Here is a 20,622-nt window from a genome sequence, read left to right as displayed (position 1 = left end):
TGAGCTCAAGCAATACGAAGATCAGCTCAGCTCATTTCAACCCCTGTCTCCATTCAGCCGATCCCACATAAGAATGCAAGAAAATGAAATAATTTGCCAGATTAACGTTTGCCAAAAAAAAAACGTAAAATAACTGTGCTGTTGAACTGCACAAGTTTTTACCATAATAAGGCATAGCCTATAGCAAAAAGTCAAAACTGCCTAATAACAAAACTACTGTACAAAACCATCTTCTCCCTGCCCGGCCACCATGAGACTCCACAGTTCAAGTGTGCATACGATCACAAGAAGCTCCCTTCTTACAGTGCCCACTCTGATAGTATCCGCACACCAACTGTCCACTGCCCTGTCCACCACCACTATGTCCACCGCTGCCCTGTCCATTGCCACCATGTCCACCGCCACTACCAAATGACTGCTGTCTGTTCCACCGCCTACCGCCACCACCGCCACCGAAACCAGAATCTCTACCCTGAAAACTCCTGTTCCTTTGGCCTGAAAATCTATCCCCATTGTGTTGTTTCTCATTTCCCCTCATGCCCGAATTTCCAGGCGGTGCACCCCAGCCCAGGTTTGAATTTCCAGGTGGTGCTGGCCCTTGAACAGTAGTTCCTGGATTTCCAGTTGGTCCGGCCCAAACTGGATTTACATTTCCAAGTGCTGGCCCTTGAACATTTCCCGGATTCCCAGTTGATGGAACCCACCCAGCATTTCCATTCCCAGATCCTGGATTACCTGCTTGTGCAGCCCAACCCGGATTAACATTACTGGGCTGTGCAGCCCAACCTGGATTAGGATTACCTGGCGGTAGACCTTGAACCATAGCTCCTGGATTTCCAGGCGATGCAACCCAGCCCGGATTGACAGTCCCAGGAACAGGCCCTTGAACAGCAGGTACCCAATTCATATTTGTAGCTACAGGTTGTTGTGGTGGTGGTGGTGGTGGCAGTGGCCCTGCCCAACCCATGTTTGGATTCCCTTGCATCGGAACCCAAACAGCATTTGCATTACTTTCGGCAACACCCATGCCCCAAGGTACACTGGGTGGAGCTACAGGCTGGATGTTAGGTTGATTACTGGCAACTGGAGGCCTCCAAGGCTCAGGTTGGGGCAAAGCATTGAATCCTGGAGTCTGGAAGTTTCCGGAGGGATTTGGAACAGTAGATGGAATACCACCCCAATGACCATAAGCTGCTGGTTGTACAGGCACAGGAAATGATGGGTTTGGTACCCAGGTTTGAGAATCACTCACAGCGGGTTGACTAGGTGGAACCATTTCTTGGTTTTGAACTGAACCCGATCCCCATCCATGAGTTTCAACAGGACCCATCACAATTGTTTGAGTAGGCAAAGCAGTTGTAGGGCCTACAAGAATACCCTGTTCGGAATTAGGTGCTGGAATTGAACCAGTGAGAGAACTAGAAGGATCATTTTCAAAACCCATCAACTGCGTGCCAGAATTCATTACTGAAACAGGTGTCGAAACAGCTAAAGATTCTAGTGCAGTATGTTCTTTGCTTCCAGTTTGGTTAATTGAAGATGAGAGAGACGAAGGAGTCAATTGACCACTATCTGAAGTAGCCACAGCAGCTGAATGTGTTGGTCCTTCAGTCCATACTGGAGTACTCGATTTTGGAGTAGGAGATGGCAGGTTCAATGGATCATTTCTACTATTGTCAGAACCCCATCTATCGGCTTTAGGGACCTCAACTGAAGGAGTGCTCCATCCACTTGAAGAACTTAACTCCAGTTGATTCCGTACACCATGACTATGATCAAAGTTCAATCTCTCCCCACCTTCACCTTCCTTTCCTTTTTGTAAAGACGCTCCATAAGTCTTTGCAGCATGTGTTGAAGAGAGTACAGTTGGAGCCTTCATAGAATTATTATCCATCGGTGGCAACTCTTTCTCAAACCTCCCAGCTAGCGCATCTGCCAAAAGTATAGAATCCTCTTGTTTCTCAGTGGTTCTCCAAATTTTGAGATCGGCGGGAAAGTATCCAGTGTTGTTCCATTTACGCAGCTGAACGATAGAAAAAGGTCCTTGAACTTTTCCAGCTGGATCCTGATAACGCCACATTTTCTCTGTTTCATTGACTTTAGCAGCAGTTTCAGCTAGTCCACCAGGGAGAGAAGCCTGTGAAGCATCTGATGCAGGACCAGTGAATGATTCTGACCTTACAAAAGGATGGCTATTCCGTCCAACAGTTTCAGAATTTGAAGCTGCATTCAACTTCTCCATGTTAGCTTGTACGTCTTTGTCTCTTCCTTGATTCCATGCATTTTTATTCAATATGTCGCCCACAAAAGCAGACTCTTCACCTTTATTTGAGAAATTTTTACTAGAGTTGTTTCTATTTAGTTCCCAATTCTTGCCAGAATTTTTCCTTGTACCACTCCAAGAATCTGTTGAAGAGAAACTCCCTCCACGGGGCGAGATTGGCTCCATTCCTTTCCTGCTAAAGCCAGAACCTCTTGGCGTAGGGTAAAGTTCTGCGTGTACCAGAAGCAATTTCAAAACTCAATAGCCATAGCTAAAAGAATAGAATCAAGATATTATGAAAATGCAATCAGTACAAATTGGACCTTTTTTGTTATCCTCCATTTCAATATCATCCTCTTCAGACTCGTAACTTGGATCCATATTTGGGTCTGCATGTATTTCTGGAATTTCCTCTAGTCTCAATCGACGCTCTTCAGGTGTTTTCAGAAGCTGCAGTTTCTCTACACATTCCCTAAGCGTAAAAGTCAGTAAAGGATTACATCCACATATTACTAGAATCATTAATGTCCTTGACCAATTTTTGAAGCTACAAACTACCATATAGTATCTGAAAGAGAAGAAACTTCTGGCGTCCAACAGTGCTGTAGCTGGAACCAAAGCAACATACAGCAAACCAGCAGAGTCATCTAATTCATGGATGCAACTTATTCAAGTCACAAAGACACTGATCACCGACAAAACATGTGTATGCATATATATATATCGCACACACATAAGCCAAAGTTTGATAATTTGTTCAACAAGCAACAAAATGAAACTGAAACATCATACGTAAAATCACGTAGCATTGAGAAAAATAGATTTTAAACTAAAGATCACCCAATTGCACGAGATGTTTAAGAACTTCATAAACTTGGACAAAAAAAGGATATTCCTTCCTACGCCCTTTCTCACTAGCTCGATCACGGAGATGACTAAGCCTCACAACTTCTGATTCCAGCCACTGAAATATAACAAAGAGAATCATGCATCTCATTAAAGAAAAACCAGAAGAAAAAAAAATTCTAAAAATCCAGACAATAGACCTGTGAAAACCTCAAAGACAACTGACCTGGACAAAAATAACAGCTACACTCATACAAGGGATATATGTGACCACTACAGATTTTGCAACGTGAAGTATTCTTTGAATATACAACCATTATTTGTTCAGCCAATTTGAATCTCAAGACTGATCTCCCAAAAGAACATATTAAAAACTTAACTAAACTACGCAAATCCACGCTCCCCAATGATAGAAAAAGAAAACAAAAGACCGCAAACAGTATTAAGGCTTACAGGTATCAGTTTAAGCACAAAGGCATTCATACACACGCAAATGCATTCAGTTAATCATCATTCCTCACAAGTCAATTTTTGGTTGATAAAAACTATATACTTTTTATGAAGCCAAGACAGTTACAAGGAGCACTAGTTTAGCTAAAAAAAAGACCATGCATGAAGCCCATGTTTGTGAGTCCCACATGTTTCCCCCTTGACCCCAAGCCCTCCATGTCCCATGTTGGTTGGCCACAATGGGGGATATTAGATGTTGACTATCAATCCCTCAAAACCTTGAGATAACTAATAGCCCCATCGTATAATTAATTCCCCTGGATTATCTCCGTCCCTCCATCCAACGACAAAAAATAATACATCAAATCTTATCCAATTCTTTATTCCACTCTAACCAAACGTGGAATAATTGTCAACTTCTCTTTATTCCTTCACAAGTCTCCAATTTATCTTTATTCAACTTTGCATTTCTTGAAGCTAAGTCAACTTATATGAAGTATAATTGTCATTTAGTTAGAAGAACGAATGAGAATACAGTTAAACTTGTGAAGTAGAACCTAAGAGAAACTGCTTTGGTTATGTAAGACCAATTGTCCGTAAGGATTGGGATACAGAGGAAGACATTGCCCATATTTGGTACAAAATATTCAGGCTATAAAGGAACTATCAGTCACAAATCTGAACATAGCAAAAGGTATTGAGATGGATGAAATAATAGTAAGAAATGAATGTGTCAAATTAGAAGTTGCAATGGTTAAGATGTACAAAAGAGTGACAGGATCCAACTTGAGTTTGCAATGAAATAACTAGACCACCCAAAAGAATATGAATTTCTTTCATGAAGAAAGCATAATTCCCTTGGATTTAACTAAGAAAGTGGCTTTAGGAAAAGCTAATTGGGGCCAATTTCCGTAGGCAGTACAGTACCTAATTAAAAAGTAGGCAGGACAAAGTTTTGTTGAGTATGCCAAGTCTAATGAAGCTATTACTAATTATAGTTTTGGTTTCGCCTACATCCTCTTTATTTCAATGTAAGGCTTTTCTTATGTATTATTTTTATAGTCTCCATTCTTTGGCTCTGCACAAATTTGAATGTTTAGTACCTTTATGTATACAAATATGTTCACTTTGTTACCATCTTGAGGAACCACACAATACCACATTCCATCGTAGTACAACCAATCCCAAAGGAGGTTAGAACTTTGGAGCCTGAGCCAAGCTTGAGGTTCCAAGTTTACGCAGAAGGGAAAGGATCTCTTGAAGAATTGACGATTAGGGTGCCAGGGAAAGATAGTCTTTTAGTTATTATGCAGGGAATTTGGAAACAAGCGAAAAGACATACTAAAAGATAAAGGCCCCAGTGGGTGGTGGTCAGGAGGATTTATTCTAATTCTTACAGACTTAGTGAGTATCCATGTGTATTTTTAAATTACTTGGTGTCAACCACAATTCTTAAGACTTCCATATCAGTTGGGCTTCTCCATTCATTCATACAATTACTTTTATTTATGTCTATAGCAAGCAATGGATAAGAAAAAAATTACCAGATATATTCTAAGAAATCGGCATTGTTGCACAATAAAAAAACACTTACACAGAAACAAACAAACATTAAGCAATCATATGCATGAAACTTACATCATTGACCCTAGCTGCCTGGACTTCCATGGCCTTGTCCAAAATGCCACCCTAAAAGCAACCAGATACCTCCTTAGATCTTAAAATCCATGTACTTGAGTGAAGTCATAAAAGTGACACTACAAATGCATAATTACCACAGTAAGCCTGTTGATAAGTCCACATTTTATACTCTGCCGTAACCGCTTGCATTCGTCCTAACAGATCAAAACAAGAAACATGTCAACCACTTCAACAAAGAGGCAATATATGATATGAAGAAACGGCGTATGTGACCCAATGTGTTCGCATAACATTATAAATATGCAGGCTAGGCACTCTTTTCCACGAAGAGCATGACTCATGTGTTTTTTGTCAAATAATGCAATGCACATTAATACCCTTTTTGATGCCTGCTCTTTAACCAATTGCATTTGGATGGTCAAAGCACTATTTTAGGATGAGGAAGGATCCAAATCAGGAACCTCGATAATATTGTTCTTAAAAAGAAAGATCCAAAAAGTAAATTCTTTTCAACTAGCTCGAAAGAACTGCAAGATAACTGTAAATTCATTGCAATTTTCTAACCTCGGTAAACTCCTGATTCGAAATTGTATCAATTGATACAACCTCTGTTTTGTTTAAATTTAATATTTCTAGCACAAGATCCGTTGTCTTTTTACCAACTTTATATGGCTCAGCTGCTTTCCTCGTCCCTGTATACAAAATCATTCAAAAAACTTAAAAATAATTAGACACCAAATGATTAATGCAACAAAATAAAAGACAGCAAGGGGGGGTACATAAATATATACCTACAACTTGGACTAGCCTATATATGTCTTGCTTTTGATTGCTACCAGAAATCCTTATTCTCACAAAAGTACCATCAACCTTGTCAGGGAACCTCTCCATATCTTCAAGTAAATCCTCCACCAACTTTCGTCGTAAGTAAATTAAATTAATGTTGTGCATATCAATGGCTGCATAATCATCAAGATTGGATTGTGGTCCTCTTCCATCACCTTTCTTACGCATTTTACGCTTCCTATCTTTACTCCCTTTTGATGGGGCATCAATGGCCCCATCAGCCTCCAACCGGTTAACTTCAGTATCGACAACAGTCCCTTGGATATCATCTATTTGAGAATCCTCTTTTATAAGAAAATGAGACTCAATAAGTTTTAACATTTCAAAATGCGCCACGCGAGTTTTTCCAAAGATATTTGTAAGCCTTGCATCACAAACAATTTGACTTTTCCTACGAGGATCACGAAGTTTGTTTCTTTTTATGTATTCAAGCAACAAGGCCTGTACATCATACTGAGATAAAACAGATCTGTCACCATCTTTCATGTGCATAACAAACTCAAGAAGATCTTGTGATGCCCATTCAGTGTTGCCAGGTATAGCAGTCTCTTCAGCACCAATTGCTGCTGTTGAACTTGGTAAATCATCTTCCTTGGTGAGTGGTTTTGACCTTTTCTTGGACTGTCTTCTTTTACGCCTAACTACCTCTAGGTTCTCAGAACTGTCTGAGCCAGAACCTTGATCATTGTTAGCATCAAACACTTCCTCAGGTGATTCATGTTTACCAGACAATAAATCAGATCCTTTCCATGGATTTTTAGCCTGGGCAAGTTCAACTGAAGATAGAGAGAGCTTTTGTTTTAAATCTATCCAGTAATCCTTGAAAAGATACTCCCAGCTGCTCTTGTCATCAAAATCTACTCGATCCTGCACAAGCACAAAACCCAAACAAAAGGCAAATCAGATTTTTATTTTTTCAACAGGTAAATCAGATTTAGATTAAAGAAGGTGCCAAGGGGGAACCATCCCTTCACAGCTCAAGCCTCCAAGGAGGCCAAAACAAAGACAATGAAATTGAATGATCCACACAAAACAGTAAACAATATTTCATGGGCAACCATCAACATTCAACAATCCCTCCTCTACCTCCCTTTTATCCTGACCATTTATCTCTATCATCATAGGTGATCAAATTCATTAGCTCCATGCCACTTCTCGCTTTGTTTCTCCCAATCCTAACAAAATTAACATCCATCTTGGCCTCTTTTTTTGCTTCAAATGCTGCTGACAATAGCATAATTCACATGGAATTTAGAGAAATTTGATTAGACCTTCTACCCTCTTCATAATACACTCTGACAGTTCAGTCCCATCTCCCACTTTTGTAGATAAACTAGCTTCCTGAAAATTCACCACCAGCTGATCAATGCTTTTCCCCCTATATATATATATATATATCAGCTGACTGCCCTGCCCTACTTGAAACTCATCCCTACTCTTCCAAAGCATCTAATCCTTCAATACTAACATCCAGACAAATCAGAACCCTCTCAGCTTCTGCCTCCAACTCCTTTGTTAGCACTGCAGGAGGTTCCTCCCCCACCACCATTGCTAAAGACAGGCGGCCATCTATTTGCAGCAAATATTTCCTCCTCTGTAATCTCCCTTAGATTTAGCCCTTCACTAGCTGAAGGGCCAGCTCCCTTCCCAACATCCCACTGACATTTGGCTGGAACCAAAGCTCCATTTTCTTCTTATTTTACTAGCTTAACCAAACAAAAGTAAGGAAATTAGCTTCTCTCGTGTCATTTTCATTTATCGTTTTTTCCCTTTACGTTTCTTTTCCATTAACAAATACGAAAAGCAAACAGAACAATACTAAACAAGAGCATCAAATTACAAAATCCGTTCCACTTCCTAATTTATCCTTTTTAGATATAAGAAATACAGTTTCATCATATAGCGTTAACTTGTCAATTTTTCAAATATTAAAACTGAAAATTTTATGTAGAATTTTCATAGTACCAATTAAACCAAAATATTTGAAATTGCTAGAATACAAAATATAATTACAGAAGTATTAAAATTTTAATTTGGACATTTGAATGGTCAAATTAGATGAGGCTTTTTATTTTATTTTATTTATGGAACTGAAATTGGATGAGTTGCTATTTGGTATGGTTATCAGATCTAACCAAACAAAGCAAGGACACCATGCAGTGAAGACTGAAATATCTATACTATACTATTATCTTAAGTGAAGGTTGGACTTGGTGTCCAAGCCTTTGTTTACTTATCCTTATGCCAAGTGTCCCTCATTTTACTATCTAGAAAAAAAAAATTAGATAGATGGGAGGAGTGGGACTCAAAACTTGGACCTTGAGTCTACTGAAAGACTCTAACCACTTAAGTGGCACACAATATATAGTAAATATTTTGTTTTATTTTTACTTATTTGAATTTCACAAGTATCGCGTGTAACAACCGCTAGTATTCATAACAGGAAGAGCAAAAGTAGAGAGACAATAAAAATAAAAATAAAAATAAAAACCATTCAGAATGTAAGAAAGGGTAAAAGAGCAACCAACCGGAGCATGTTTTAATTTTGATACATGTTTCACCAGCTGAATTACATTTGATTCCAAGTCCTTAAACTCTTACTCAAATAACTTCAGTAATCTCGGATGCAATTTCTTATAAAAATTTTGAAAGCAAAATAAAATAATAATAATAATAATTTCTATTACTTTGCTAAAGATACTTTTCGCATTAAACAAAGATTGACAACTATTCACTCAACTATTATCCGTAAAGAGACCTTTTCCAAGTATATGACATGTAAAAGGGTTTATCAAAATTCTATGAACATTTGACAGATATTTTAGTTGGTATATTGAAAAATATTAAATGCTCATAATAATAATAAGAAGAATAAGAACAATAATAACCTTTGACAAGTAAATATAACTATTTCATTAATGGGACCAAACAAAAAGGGATGCAACTCTTGACAACACCAACAACAATAACAGACTTATCTATAGAGTTATAAATAGCATATATTAGATACGAAACTTTATCAGGATACTTTATGACCCAAAAAAAAATTATGTAAAAATGATTACTGAAATATTGACAATATGTTCAAGTTATTTATCTAATAAAAAGTTATACACATACTAATACTAGTCGCATGGACATCAATATATCACCTTATAGGGTACCTTTTCACACAAAATATGTAAGGATTTTGAAATATTGACAACTTGTTTAAGATACCTTTGTAGTGGTGAAAGAGTTACAACCATGCATACTTATTTTAGTAATATCAGTATGGATAAGTCACTTAAAGGGTAGGTTTCATTTACAAATGTCAATGGGTTTTTGGAAATAACAAAACCATTAACTAAACCAGCCATCCTAACTTTATTGATAATCCCACTGGTTCTCTTGACTTTCATTTTTTTTTTTTAAAAATTGAAAAGTAATTGTGCCTCTTAAGTTAAAATTTTCATGTGGAGTTTGTCTCATAGAAGTATGAGATGTTGATTTTCTTTGCTCTTTTGTTTTTATTTTCTTGGCAGACTCTTGTCCTCTTCTTGTACTTCTTTTTTCCTTTTTTAAAAAATGCCTTTTTGTTGCCAATCAATAATAATAATAACAACAACAATAATAATAAGGGGACGGCTAATGTCATGCACTACTTTGATGGTGGCATGAACATTACATTCATATGACATTTTTACCCCGAAGGCTCCAACAAATTGTCCCTTACCAAGCTCCCAAACCTTTAATGCAATTTCTCTCTCTACAAATCCCTTCAAATTTGGGATTTGTCCCTTCAGTCATCCTTTTCCTCCTTGCAAACCTTGTAATCAGTCCACCCTTTTCTCTTTCTTTTATTTCTTTTCAATTTTTTTTAAATCTAATTTGAACAACTTAGAAAAGCACAATCTAGATTACAGAATTCTAAAATCTCTCAACCAATCGCAAGACCAATTTCTTTCTCTCTCTAGAGAATTGACTCGCTTCCTCTCTCTTTGTGAAAGAGTAGTAAAAATCTAAAAATGAGAATCCATTGAAGAAGGGGCCCGGTTCAACAGCTTCTCCCTATCACCATGTTGCTCCTTACTCTATCCATCTAGATGAAGTCGATGCCAAGGAGCAACATCAGCGGGTTAAGTGGGACAGCAATGCGAAGGATAGATAGTCTTAATTTTGTAGTGATAAAGAAGAGAACGTGAGAAAAACAACTCTTATTGTTTTCCCACTGCCCCAAGCACCAAAGTGACCAACCATCTCAAGTCAATGGTGCACCTCATTATTTGGGTCATCACCCATTTACCTCATCAGTTTTGCTGCTGATCTTGGACTCCTCTGTTCGCTTCTTTCTTCGGCTTCTTCCTTTCTATTAGATTTCCCTCTCATTGAAATTGGAACCCATTTTTGTCTCTACAAGTCTCTCTCACATTCTCTTTCTACTCATTTCTCTCACTACAAGCTCATTTCTTTTATCTTCATCTTCTGTGTTTCTCACTGGAAGTGGTGGTGACTTTGAACATAGCAGAGTGATTTTCACAGGTCATGAAAGAGAAAGAAGAGTATTGTAAAGAGAGTTTTTTTTTTTTTTTTTGAGACACCCATTTTGTCTTGGTTATTAATGAGATTTCAAGAATAGAGATATTGTGCAGGTTTGTCGGTAAGTGAGACTGCGAATGAGAAGGATGAGAGAGAATGAGTAAATAAGCAAGAAGAGGGGATACAAATGTCAGATCACAAAAAGTTTTGCGGCTAAATAAAAAGTTGCCATGGCATTATAATAATAATCACACCAAATATTATGGTTACATAATGCTATCCTTCCTATGAGAGTTTCACAAGGTATTGGAAAATTCTATAAAAATTGTTGTCTAACAAATAAAAAAGAATCATGAATAAATAGTCCGCTACACTTTTCCCACTTCGACTAAAACAATAGCTCTATTTGAACCTAGAAACTAAAGTAGCAAAATCCATCTAAACCAACAAATGGCTACACATTAAGAAAGAATTGAAAATCAACACACGAGTTGCAGCTATCACAAACTATGTAGCTCTCCTTTGCATCATCCCATTGTCCTTGCTTTGGTTTCTCAGTACGCCTCACCCCTAATTTTGGGCAAGACAATTGTTGGTCCTTTGAATTGCTAAAGTGGCTACATGATGAAGTGGTTAAATCTACAATCCCCCTCATGTATTGTAAAAGCACAAACCAATCTAAACAATTCTAAAAGGCACCATTATAAGAATCACTAATGCTTTTCCAGTTTCATATAGTTTTTAGACCACTCATGGAACAACCTCCGAAACCGGCAACCTTGATAGAAAAACAAGCTGCTGCTATCACAAACTATGTAGCACAAACACAAATTCAAGACACGAGATGACACAAAGATAGAAAATCCAACAAAAAATTGAAATGTGGACATAACAAGCACAGTAATATATAAATATATTCATGTATTTATATTGCACAAGAAATGTGTATTAATATGTTATATATTCTATAAGAAAACTATATTGCTAAAATGATAATCTAAATAGTTATAAACACAATTGCAAAATGGGGAAGATGAAGCTCCATTTGGGATGTGTGTAACATTTCAAAGAATATTAAACATCACCCTTGGTGACAGATTCACCAAACAGGTGTTTTGTCATCCTTGGGGAGTGTCCATAAAACACATTTTTGGGGAGTGTTCGACAAGTGTCAGTTGCCAATGTGCGTCCAACACAAACACAACTTCTCACTAAAAGTATCTATGATAGTTAGACCTCCGTGCCTTAAAAAATTAAAAATTACCAAAATAACATTTAACCCAAAGCATAATATAAAATTGGACTAGCCTCATATAAACTGATAAAAAATAAAATAAAAGAGCATGAAAAGAAACTCAACGAAATATTGAATTATTCAAAATCCCAAGTGGACCCTGCCTTGGAGAAAAACAACATATAACATTTCTCTCTACTATAATTTTGCATTTCCTTCACCTCTTATGGATTGCATCACTAATATGAGTTCCAAATGTATCAACACACCCAATCCAATATATGTTTTGATGTTCCTCCACAGCATCCAAAGTACTAGTGCATAAGGTGAACTAAAAAACGGGTTTAAAATAACAACAATAATAAGCATTAACAATGTCGCCATAAAACAACTTAGCATGAAGAAAATGATGGTTGATCATAAAATATCATACATTATATTACTGCAACAAATTCCTCTCTTCTGATCCACGAGAACAAGAATAACCCATCCCATCAACTACTTTTCCCCCTCCCCCCCTCCCCTCCAAAAATATCCAAAAGCAAAAAACTATATAACCAACCAAAAAAGAAGAAGAAGAATAAAAAAACCAAGAGAACAGTGTATATACCTCCTTATTAGCCTGCTCATTATTTTCAATCAACAACACAGTTTTCATGCAAGTCTCACAAAAGCCTTTGTTGCCTCTAACACATAAGATAACAGCATCTTTAATGCATGCCTTGCACAAGGAAAATGTACATGTAAAACACATATAGTGCGCATTCTTCTCACATATGCTGCAAAGATGCCAACCTGAAAATGGACAAAATCCACTTCAAAGCTGAAATAATCAATACATATATCAAAGAGCACATATATAATATGCAATATTGATCCACAAAATGGCACCGAGAAATACATGAATTGCATGACAGTAAGGGAACTCATAGTTCAGTGTCATCCTTTGTCAACCAATCATCTCCTCATAGTTCAGTGTCATCCTTTACAACAATTATGAAACTAAGGCTAGAAAAGCATAATTCTATCTCTGAACAATATATTATGCTTCAAAATGGTAAAAGAGTGGCTTCCAGCCCTTCAATTATTCATACAATGATCATCAAAATTGGATGAGTTTTTCCCTCTCCACATTAAAAGGCAATTAAAGAAATCAAAAAACAAAGTCGCCCAACAGTTAACTTAGAAGGCAAACAATAGAACTAGAAAGTAGAAGACCTAGTTCGAATTCCCATTGGAACCAACGCCACGAATTTATCAAGTAATTGTCCCTCCCTTGTGAGTGATATGGGTGAAAAACATGCCCGAGAGCTAGTTGGGTGCTCTAAGAGTCCTAGACATCATGTTGACCAAAAGATCAAAAACATAAGACAAAATATCTAAAGCTTCCTTTGTGCAAGCCAAAATTTACTTCTCCTGGTACCAATATTAGTTCAGGTGCAACTTGATGAAATTCAAGGGCCAACAAGGTTGATGCCATACATGCATCTACAGATGACAGAATTTGACAAGCTTTCAAAAATGCCCTAATGAGTTTTTCCTTCTTTTTTTCCTGGAACTTGCATTACCAAAAGATATTCACTTGCAGTTAACAACCAATCACTTCCAAGATGATGACACTCCTAATGAACGACTGGCAAGTTCTTTGACCAGCTTGTCAATGTTAGAATCGTGCGCTGGACAGGTTCTCCAGTGGAACTCCCCGCTCCTTGACACCAATCCACTCCTTCAAATTTTTGCCCTTATATACTTTAAACGTTCTAACAGACGATAGAAGAAAAGTAACAAGTTTAATACATCTGGGATATGAATTAAAAAGCACAGGGATGTTGGAGCTTTTGAATGTCTTGAATACTTGTCAACCAGAACAAATCTTCAATCTATTCATGTTGAAACAAATCCCAATGTCTTTTGTGGGTACTTGTATCAAGCCCAATACATGGCAAACCCTACAGGCGCCACATCACCAAAACCTCACACGTGGCAGACCAATAAGGGACCACGCAGGCATGTCGTATGTTTGATACATGGCGAGCCCTACGGACGACATGTAGCAAGGCACTATGTAAAACCAAGACTATATGTTTAGCCTAAGCAGAAGCATCCATATAAGCCCAAATATATCTAAATATGAAGAGTCCTGCAACAGGCAGCACCATGGCCCCGCAGAGCCCATGATCCTTCATACCTCGCTCCAAGACCAAACAACAATACAATCAACCCCCGGCTCACTTGAACTTGGATTGATAAACAATGGTTCTCCTAAACATTGAGCCTAAACATTGAGATAGGCCTGCGGCCCATTCTCCTACTTGGTTGCTTAGAAGCGAGCCCCTCTCCTAAACATTAAGATAAGCCCGCGGCCCATTCTCCTACTTGGTTGCTTGGAAGCGAGCCCCTGGCTCTCCTAAACACTAAGGTGGGCCCTGACCCATTTATCTACTTGAATGCCTGGGCTGGGAGCAAGACCCAGGCACTACTGCTCGAGATCATCAGAGGATACTGGATTGGCGGCCGAGGTCATGGGATAGTCGAGATGGTTGTCTTCTTGCTAAGACAACTCCATCTCGACCAAGCTTGGAGGAGAGGCAACAATAACCTTACATTCATGTCATCCGATACATATATGAAACGTTACTTTTCGCCTGCCATGAAACGTTGCTCTCTGCCTACCGTCAAGCCACAGACGGCAGAAGAGCTTATATCACTTCTGGTAGAGTTGAGGAGAACGAACCACCTGTTCAACAGTTTACTTGGGCTCCAATACTCCTGTGGCCTATATAACGTGGCGTATATGCAGCAAGACACAACAACAACACAACTCCATAATTCTAACACAACCAAGTTTCATGTTTAAACATCCTCTCTCATACTCTACATTAGTGTTCAAGGTCTATCACTACCAACCTCTCCCTCTCCAAGCTTGCCTTGACCTCCTCCTCTCCACCTCCGGTGATCTCAGGCCATTGAAGTGCCCGCCATCTTCCCGGACTACCTCTAACCACACCTCTGATCCACATCTTTCAAAACACAAATCAATCCACTCAAATACTTGTAAAACTACAAAGGCAATCTAAAAAACCAAAAACCACCATCGTTAAACAGACATTGATCACACAAGAACCAAGTGTTGGAGTGGGTTGAAGTAATATGCAAGTATAAGATAATAACAGAACAAAAGCAAAATTATAATGCAACTTATATCAGTATGTAATGTTGACTGAATTAAAACACCACATGATTATAAGAGGTACTGAAGATCAACACAGAACAACTTACCACAATTCCAACGACCCTTAGCTCGAAAGAATGCCTCATCCCGATTAACACAAGAAGGGTGATACGCCTTTGGGCATCCCCTACAACCCGAAGAACAAACTCAATTACAATATATAAACACACACAACATAACAGAAACGCAACAAAAACAACAGTTATAAATCCTAGAAAAACATGTTCCCAAATTTGATAGCACCCACCTGCGGTCACATAGCACAAGGTCTCCACCGTCAAAGCAAATGAAACAAACATCTTCTTCAATGACCTTCCTAGCTGGAGGAGCTCTAGTCGAAGCCTTAGAATTCTTCCCTCTCTTCCGCTTCCCCGCACCACCAACTCCTTTCTCTGTCTCTGTCTCTGCCATTTCGGCAACATCCATTTCTATCTCCATTTCGGTGTCCACCATTGGAGTCTCGTCGTCCTCCTCCTCCTCCCCTGCCTCGGCCCCGGCCTCCACCGCCACGTCTTCATCATCATCATCATCCTCATCATCTCCGGCTACAATCGGTGACTCAGCACCAATATTATGCAAATTGTCCATCTCCGGAATAGAGCTCGATCCAGCCTCATTTCCCATCTCAGTATCCGCGTCCATTTCCGTATCTTCCACCCTAGTCTCCCCTTCTGCCATGGCTTCCTCGTCTGAATCTTCTTTGGCAGCAATGGACGACTCTGTACCAACCACCTGCGAATCTTCTTCTAATTCAGGACACTGCACCTCAACCTCATTTTCAGTTCCCACCTTTGGAATTTCCTCCTCATCCTCCTCCACCACCACCACTTCATCCACAATCGGTGACTCAACACCTACAAGCCGCGATTCATTCAACCCAGGAACAGGTGAATTAGCCCATTCAAGTTGCGAATCGTCCAAGTCAGGTATAGACTTTCCCAAGCCGATTTCCAACTGCTCCGCCGCAGCCTCAGCCTCAGCCTCAGCATCAGCATCAGCCTCCCCCTCCGCCTCAACGTCTTTTGCCGCATTTTCCGACTCATCGCCAACAAGTTGCGAATCAACCAACTCGGACACAGACTTGTCTACGTCACCTTCAACTCCACCGTCTTTGGCCGCATTTTCCAACTCATCGCCAACAAATTGCGAATCAACCAACTCGGACACAGACTTGTCTAGGTCACCTTCAACTCCACCTTCTTTGGCCGCATTTTCCGACTCATCGCCAACAAGTTGCGAATCAACCGACTCGGATACAGACTTTTCTAGGTCACCTTCAACCTCATCTACCACATCATCAACATCTTCGGCCGCAATAGGCGACTCTGCGCCAACCATCGCCGAATCATCCAACTCCGCCTCCGCGGCCACCGTCGACACCGCTTCATCCGCCACTGGTTCAACCGGCGATTTGGCAGCAAGCAGTTGGTAATCACCTAACTCAGGAAGAGACTCGGGAACAAACTGGCATTGTTCGGTGTTAGTGAAATCTAATGGCTTGTCTTCCATAGTTGAGAATTCGACTTCTGGAGTCAAAGAAGGTTCGTTTACGTTCTTTGCTACCTCCTCGTCTTCCATGTATCAAATTCAAAACCCTAACCCTAGGTTGTCGTATACATAAATCTATACATATAAAATTGTGATAGGTGATTGAGAGATGGTTATCGTTGTTGTCCACAAGCATAAACGAATGCGTTTGTATGCGTATTTGATAAGCCTCTAAGCGTAAAATATACAGACAGAGAGAGAGATATTGAGAGAGAGATTGATGAAATCTGCATAAACAAACAGAGAGCTGTTCGGGAGGACCTTAGGTTTTGCCGTTTCGCAGTCGAAAAACGTCCAGGTTTCTAGTTGAAATATCCAATATGCCCCTGTCAATGGGTCCAATGGGCTGACAGCAACTCGCAGTGATGGGCTGGGGTGGTTATGGCTTCTCTTGGGCTTACGAGCTAGGACTAATTTGCAACTGTCCTCGTTCTATTAAATTGGACTTGCGGCCCCAAAAATTTTATTTTTGGCCCATAATTAAATTTGAGTCGCGGAAGTATTTATATTTTTTTTTGTACAACATGGATTAGTATGTTAGTAGTTAGAGATTACGGTTAGAGCCGTGTAAAATACCGTTCATTCTTAATTTGTTAAAATTGTATTAATTCGCACTACTCTATCCGTTAACCGCGGATTAAACTTTAAAATTTATAATCTGTCATCGAAATCACTCCACTCCGGTATAGTTAATACGTATATATTTTTTAATATCTAATAAAATATCAAAGTAAAAATGAGTGTAAGAGAGATTTAAGATATAAAATTTGTTACAAATTAGTAGTTATATATATGAAACATATTGTGTAAAATTAGTTTTTGTTATATATATGAAAAATATTATGTAAAATTGGTATTATATATTATGCAAATGTTTGATAATTAGTTAGAATATTCTTCAATCTACCAATTCACCCAAACTGCTATTTATCAATATGTTAATTCATTCTTCGATTTGTAATTTTACTACAAAATCATCTGAACTGGACCACGCACATCTCTAATTACAACACAAACCACCATCCCTCTCCATAAACTTGAACTTGTGATCTCACCCACCTTAGGACTTAAGTTCCCTCTCCATAATCACTTGAGCAATTGCCTGATGTCATGAAATATTTATCAGTTTGGTCTGATTTTTTTAAACGGTTTTTAAAGGAGTTTTCGTTTGTTTTATTGGTTTTCTTTAATATTTTAGTCAATCTTTTTTTACATAATTACGACTAACCTATATGCTTCCCAAAAAAAAAAAAAAAAGCTAAAATATGAAAATAAAAATTTACCAAAATATAAGAAAACTTGAACAAAAAACTGTGTGTTCTTGGACATATATATTTCTTTCATTTTTTTTTTTTCACATTTTAGTCTTTTTTTTTACTTTTTAAAAGTATCTAGATTAGGCAGACCTAAAGGTCTCGTTTGTTTGACTCTATAGGATAAAAGGGATTAGAAGTACGGTAGAATTAAGTGAGAAAATTATTAGTGTGATAGCATTAGATTGGAGATGTAAGATAAAGAGTCATTATTTGTACACCACCAAATTAGTAGTACTATAGATAATATTAATATATAAAATTATTATTTTTTCTTTTTTAGTATTTATTAATATTATAATAATTATTATTTTTATACTTTTTAAGTTCACTTAATCTAGACACTTAAAAAAAATATAAATGTTGCATAAAATTATTTTTTTTAAAAAATCCATATTTTTATAGTATTCATTAAAAAAATTAAATATTTCTTTCTCAAATAAATTATTTGAAAAAAAATAATATTAAAAATATTTTAATCTATTTTATTTAATACTTTAATCCATTAATCGTATTACTATATTTCTAATCCCATATCTTTTCGTTCATATGTTTTCCTTCCATGCTAATTCAACCAAGGAGGAGGATTGCTAGTCCCTTTGGGTGTGTTTGATTGGACGGACTGGAAAATGGGGGATTAGAATCCATCGGACTTGAGTCCTGGGACTGTGAATCCCCCGGACTATTTGGTCGGATTGGATATGTATCCTGTGTTTGTTTTTTCATGGGATTAGATGTCTAGATAGGACTATTTTCAGTGAATCCAACGTTTGGTTGGACGGACTGGATAGGATAAATGAACAAAAGACTATTTTACCCTTTTTCAATTGTTTACTAAGTAATAGCAATATTAAACATATCTATAATATTTTAATTATTTTTAGTAAACATTAAACATACTAATGGTTAAACAATTAAATAACATTGACAATTATTTCTCAACTAATTAATTAACATTGAAATTATTTTGATGTACAGATTATGTTTAAACAATTAACAATTAACAATTAACAATTAAATAAATGTTGATGTACAGATTATGTTTAAACAATTAACAAATGTTGATGTAATTAACAATTAACAAATGTAGATGTAATCAAATGTTGACGTATTAAAACATAATTTAATAGATGTTAAATAAATATACATGTTGATGTACAGATGTTGAAATAATTTAATAAACATGTTGATGTATAAATGTTTAAATGTTTAAATAAACATAATTTAAATAAATGAAATTATTTATTGTTGAAATTAAACATTTAATTGTTTAAATAAAACATCTATTAAAACATCTATTAAATTTAAATAATGAAATTAAATAAAACATAAACAAAATTTTAAAATAAAACATCAATAAAATATCTATAAAAAATTATTTTAAAAAATCAAATAAATAAAACATTAATAAAAAGTTAAATAAAATTATTTTTTTTTTAAATTGAGTCATTTAAATTTTATTAAATATAATACATAATTAAATAATAGAGGGTCAAAATTGTCATTTTCGCATCTAATCCAAACAGTGATTAGTCCTCCCAAAACAATCCCACCCCCCCAGGACAGGATAGTCCCCCATATGGGGGACATGGAGTCCGCCGGACTAAAAAAAAATCAAACGACGGATAAGGAGGGAGGCCGGACATGGAGTCCAAATAGTGGATAGTCCCCCCCTTATCCCCCCAATCAAACACACCCTTTGAGTATTAATCCTATCACAACCTTTCACAATTAAACACTTTCTATGTGGCTCTCCCTCACTATTAGTTTTTCTGAACACAGCAGAGCTTACACAACACACGTCTTCAAAAAAGCATGTGCAGGTAAGATGCCATATACACACGCACACCCAACTGGCTATCCGATGCGGGATAGCCCCTGCCCAAGACCACCCCGCCCAGAAGCCCCGCCCCGAAACGAGGCCCTAAGAGGGCTGGCAGCAGAGCCCACAGCAGATGTCCAGTCCAAAGCATATTTGTTTTGAGCACAGCAGAGCTTACACAACACACGCCTTCAAAAAAGCATGTACAGGTAAGATGCCATATATACACACACGCCCTCACTATTAGTTCGATTCCCTTACTCATTGAATCAAACAAATATGACCAAAAAGTTAAGAATAATTGATTAAAATATGAAGAAAAAAAAATATTAAAAACAAATGAAAACCAGTCTACAAACAGATTTTTGCAAAATCAAACCAGATATGAATTAGTTAGGTTTAACATCTGAGTTCAAGTTTCAAGATGTCCCTCCCGGTCCCTCCCTCTCTCCCTTGTGAAAAAAATTGTCAAATTGACCAGGCGAAAAAATATTTATGTTATTTCAAAATTGCAAATACAATTCTACAAAAGGAAAAATCTTGATGGAAAAAGAGAAAGTCAAATCACTACATCGTAAAAATGTGAGATTGTTTAATAAGGACTCGTTTGGGGAGTGGCTATTTTAGCCAAAAAGTCAACTAAAACTAATCACATCACCTCTCTATTTTTCTGCACATCTTTTTTGTAAAAAGTTAAAAAATTACTAAAATAGCATGTTCCAAACGAGGCCTAAGTGCTAAATAAACGTATTTTTTAATATTTTATAAAAAACGTGTAAAAAAATAAAAATATAATACGACTTAAAAAATATAAAAATATAAAAAATGCTATTGCAATAATTCCCAAACAACCTCGTAGCCATGCAATTCATTTGTTCCTTTTGACTTCCCCTACCTCAATTTTTTTTC

General features: G+C 37.4%; 1 protein-coding gene across 1 annotated transcript; it reads right to left on the bottom strand.

Annotated features, from left to right (window-relative positions):
- Positions 1–84: 84 nt before the first annotated feature.
- On the bottom strand, positions 85–16,864 carry NERD (GW repeat- and PHD finger-containing protein NERD). Its single transcript, XM_028249828.2, has 10 exons — positions 15,278–16,864; positions 15,078–15,157; positions 12,409–12,593; positions 5,992–6,913; positions 5,765–5,892; positions 5,335–5,394; positions 5,198–5,248; positions 3,157–3,227; positions 2,587–2,741; positions 85–2,493 (listed from the first exon to the last, which is right to left on the bottom strand). Exons 1-10 carry the CDS (start codon positions 16,606–16,608, stop codon positions 266–268), a joined length of 5,211 nt encoding a protein of 1,736 aa, XP_028105629.2. The 5' UTR covers positions 16,609–16,864; the 3' UTR covers positions 85–265.
- Positions 16,865–20,622: the final 3,758 nt, after the last annotated feature.

The sequence above is a fragment of the Camellia sinensis genome, chromosome 2 (genome assembly GCF_055761805.1).
Source record: "Camellia sinensis isolate YWXY chromosome 2, ASM5576180v1, whole genome shotgun sequence".
NCBI lineage: Eukaryota > Viridiplantae > Streptophyta > Magnoliopsida > Ericales > Theaceae > Camellia > Camellia sinensis.
Note: the sequence above shows the minus strand (reverse complement) of the source record. Positions and strands in the feature narration are given on the sequence as shown.

Coding starts and splice junctions, on each gene's coding strand:
- NERD (XM_028249828.2), bottom strand. CDS start 16,608: ATGGAAGACGAGGAGGTAGCAAAGAACGTAAACGAACCTTCTTTGACT. Junction 12,594..15,077: donor TAAGGGTCGTTGGAATTGTG/GTAAGTTGTTCT, acceptor GTCCATTTTCAG/GTTGGCATCTTTGCAGCATA. Junction 5,249..5,334: donor TTATCAACAGGCTTACTGTG/GTAATTATGCAT, acceptor GGTTGCTTTTAG/GGTGGCATTTTGGACAAGGC.